At 41.2% G+C, this 2,837-nt stretch overlaps 1 protein-coding gene across 1 annotated transcript in view; it reads left to right on the top strand.

Moving 5' to 3' along the window:
* Positions 1-262: 262 nt before the first annotated feature.
* The window catches only part of LOC101853373 (sulfotransferase 1C4), a gene marked incomplete in the record, with an annotated part of 8,236 nt that continues 5,661 nt past the window's right edge, over positions 263-2,837 (top strand). Inside the window, 1 exon segment of the mRNA XM_013079883.2 lies at positions 263-405. Coding sequence (XP_012935337.1) covers positions 320-405 — 86 coding nt within the window.

Genomic DNA, 2,837 nt, shown 5'->3' with positions numbered 1-2,837 from the left:
ATGTGTACCAATGAGTGCATTTATGTACGTGCACGTGTGTGTTTGTATAATTATAATATATGTCATGGTGTGAGTGTGTTCAGGTGCATATGTGTATATGCGTGGCCATGCGCGCGCGTGTGTGTGTGTGTGTGTGTGTGTGTGTGTGTGTGTGTGTGTGTGTATGTGTGTGTAGAAGGAAGTTCGTCATCTTATCTTTCGATGGACAGATTCGAATAATCTCAGTCATGTTAGGACACAGACTTTAGTAATTACTCGTACTCGTACTATAGTATGTATTCTTCTCCAGGTTTCTCAAACTCACAAATAAACCTTCAAGATGTCAGGTGAGCAAGGCAGCAAGGGAAAAGAACCACCTCAAGACCAGTCCCAGTTACAGACTAAAGTCGTCGCTCTTGCAGACAGGTGAGAGTGGGTGGTTGGCGGGTGCTCTGAATGTTGGGTGGTCGGCGGGTGCTCTGAATGTGGCGTAGTAGCGTGCTTGAGACGAGAAGCTCAGATAAGCTCGTCTGGGGCGTGCTCCTTCTTTCCTGATAAAACGTAGTAATTATATTTATCGTCTTTATCGTCCGTTCTTTTTTTCTTTTCTTTTGTTGTTGTTGCTGTTGTTGTTGTTGTTGTTGTTGTTACTCTTATGTAACACCTCGGATCTAATCGTCGGCACGTTTTTGACCCTATTGGGTTGCAAGTGCCGTAGAAAATATACAAAAACAGATAGGTAAGATGTTTAGAGCAAAATAAAGAGTGATAAGAATTGTTTCTTGATATAATACAATATATTTTAAACCACAAAAGTTCTGTATAATCGAGGGTATTACTACATCATTCGTGGTCGAGGTGGGATTTGTGAGCGCGGTTCTACACCGAAAGTGAAACGATACCGCTTTATACTCACATATTGTTTCATAGGTATAAACACAATTACATGTATCATCTGCCCATAGGGCTAATGTTTGGGCATATAGAGTTAGATCTATTGGTATCATCTTAAAGCTTGCTTACTTGTCTTGCTTTAGGTGAAACAAAATTCTCATTCGTCTTAAAAAGAAGTCGAGATATTTGTGATTGAAGGAGATGGGGCTGCCTAGATGGTATCAGGGCTCATCTCGTGTCAGAGAGGAAATGAGCAAGATAATGGCTTCCAAAGTTTGATGACTTGCAAAGCTTGAGAGTTCATGGGAACTGATAATTTACAGCTTTGCTGCCTCTCATTAATGTTTTTTGTTTTGTTGGTTGTTGTTGTTGTTTTTTTTTAATCCATAAAGACATGTGTTTTTAAATGGACAATAAAGATGTTGGACCAAGAAAAAAAAAAAGAAAAGAAATTGAATAACATTGTTTGAAAGATAGGAAAATACTGATTTCCTCAATTTCCTTTTTTTGACAAGCGCCAAATCCCACCAAGCGTTGCGACAGTAGTAAATTGTCAATGTTTTACACATGTATTGACACAATAAAATCAATGTGGAGGTGGGCTGCTTTAAATCTGACTGCAAGGGCCAATCCCAGGCAAAGTGGGACACATTATCATCCCAGCAAACAGACGGAGATACTCGAAACGACGGGGAAACACGTCCATGGGAGGTTGGCGTGTGTTTTGATGTGGTTTGCTCCTTCTTTTATATCGTCTTTTGTCCTTACTTCTCCTCCTACTTTTTAACCAAACCATTTCTCGACCTGGGAATCGAACTCATACCCTGTACAAGCCACGGCAAGAGCCTAACTATTACACTACAGACGCCGATCTGGGAAACTGTGCCTTACCTCATGTTTAGAAAACGATGATGGCGGGGCATAGAAATGTCTCTGTCATTGTAAACGACAACATCGCTACCTTTGAATTACAAAGTTCTAGGCCTGTCAGATATTTTTGACCGTTTTGAGTGACAAAGATCATGATAGAGGTCAGAAACCAAATGTTCTATAATCTATTCTATCAAAATCGTAACATTATTCCTGGTCGTTTTCAAGATATTAAAAAAACAACAACTGCATGCGAAAACGCTTGACTTGTTATGAATTTCAAATTCTTTTCGTCAACTTTCTCAAAACTAGGTAGCCTACTTCATGTATGAGCAGAAAGAGAACTTTGCAATTTTAAAGGTAGCAAAATTTCTCCATGTGAAATGAATAAAGATTGTCATTGTCATTGTCAGAGGTCAAGTGCTATGCAGGCCGTTTTTTAAAGGGGAAAGGACGGGGTGGCTGGTGGGGGGATGGGGATGGGGGGAGAGGGAGGGTCTTGTTTCTTTTCGCATCTTTTGGTAAAAGTTGACTTGAGCCCCCCTGTTGGACCTTATTTTCTCTACTATGTACATCCTGGTTCTTCACTCTTTTTGCTGCCACTTAAGTGGGTCACCATGGTGTCATGGCTGAAAGACGCTCTAACTAAGAAGAAGGGGGTGAGTGGTGGGGCTCAAGACTTTGAAGGCCTTTATTGGCATTGACTGGTCTTTCTTCAATTAAACTTTATAGGATGATTATCGTTAAAATATTAAACCTGTTGACATAAAAAAACAGCCGCAAGGAAAACCCCCCAAAACAAAACAAATACAAAAGGCAAATGTTAAAATAGGATAATTATGTAAAAGCTTTATCAAAAGTCTCGATGACTACATGTATCTCATATCTCTGCCCCGCTCCCTCTTCACCTTTCACCCACTCCCCAACTCTTCCTGCTTAACAATGTTATCCAACCCTCACACCACACCCCATCTCCACCCCCCACCCCCATACCCTTACCGCCTTACCCCACACACACCACTTCCACACTCCTTCACCCTCCTTTTCCATACCCCCTAACCTACCCCTACACTCCCAAACCTCACCCCTTTCCC

This window comes from Aplysia californica, unplaced genomic scaffold (genome assembly GCF_000002075.1).
Source record: "Aplysia californica isolate F4 #8 unplaced genomic scaffold, AplCal3.0 scaffold00067, whole genome shotgun sequence".
NCBI classification, from domain to species: Eukaryota; Metazoa; Mollusca; class Gastropoda; order Aplysiida; family Aplysiidae; genus Aplysia; species Aplysia californica.
This window is presented reverse-complemented; position numbering and strand designations above follow the sequence as displayed.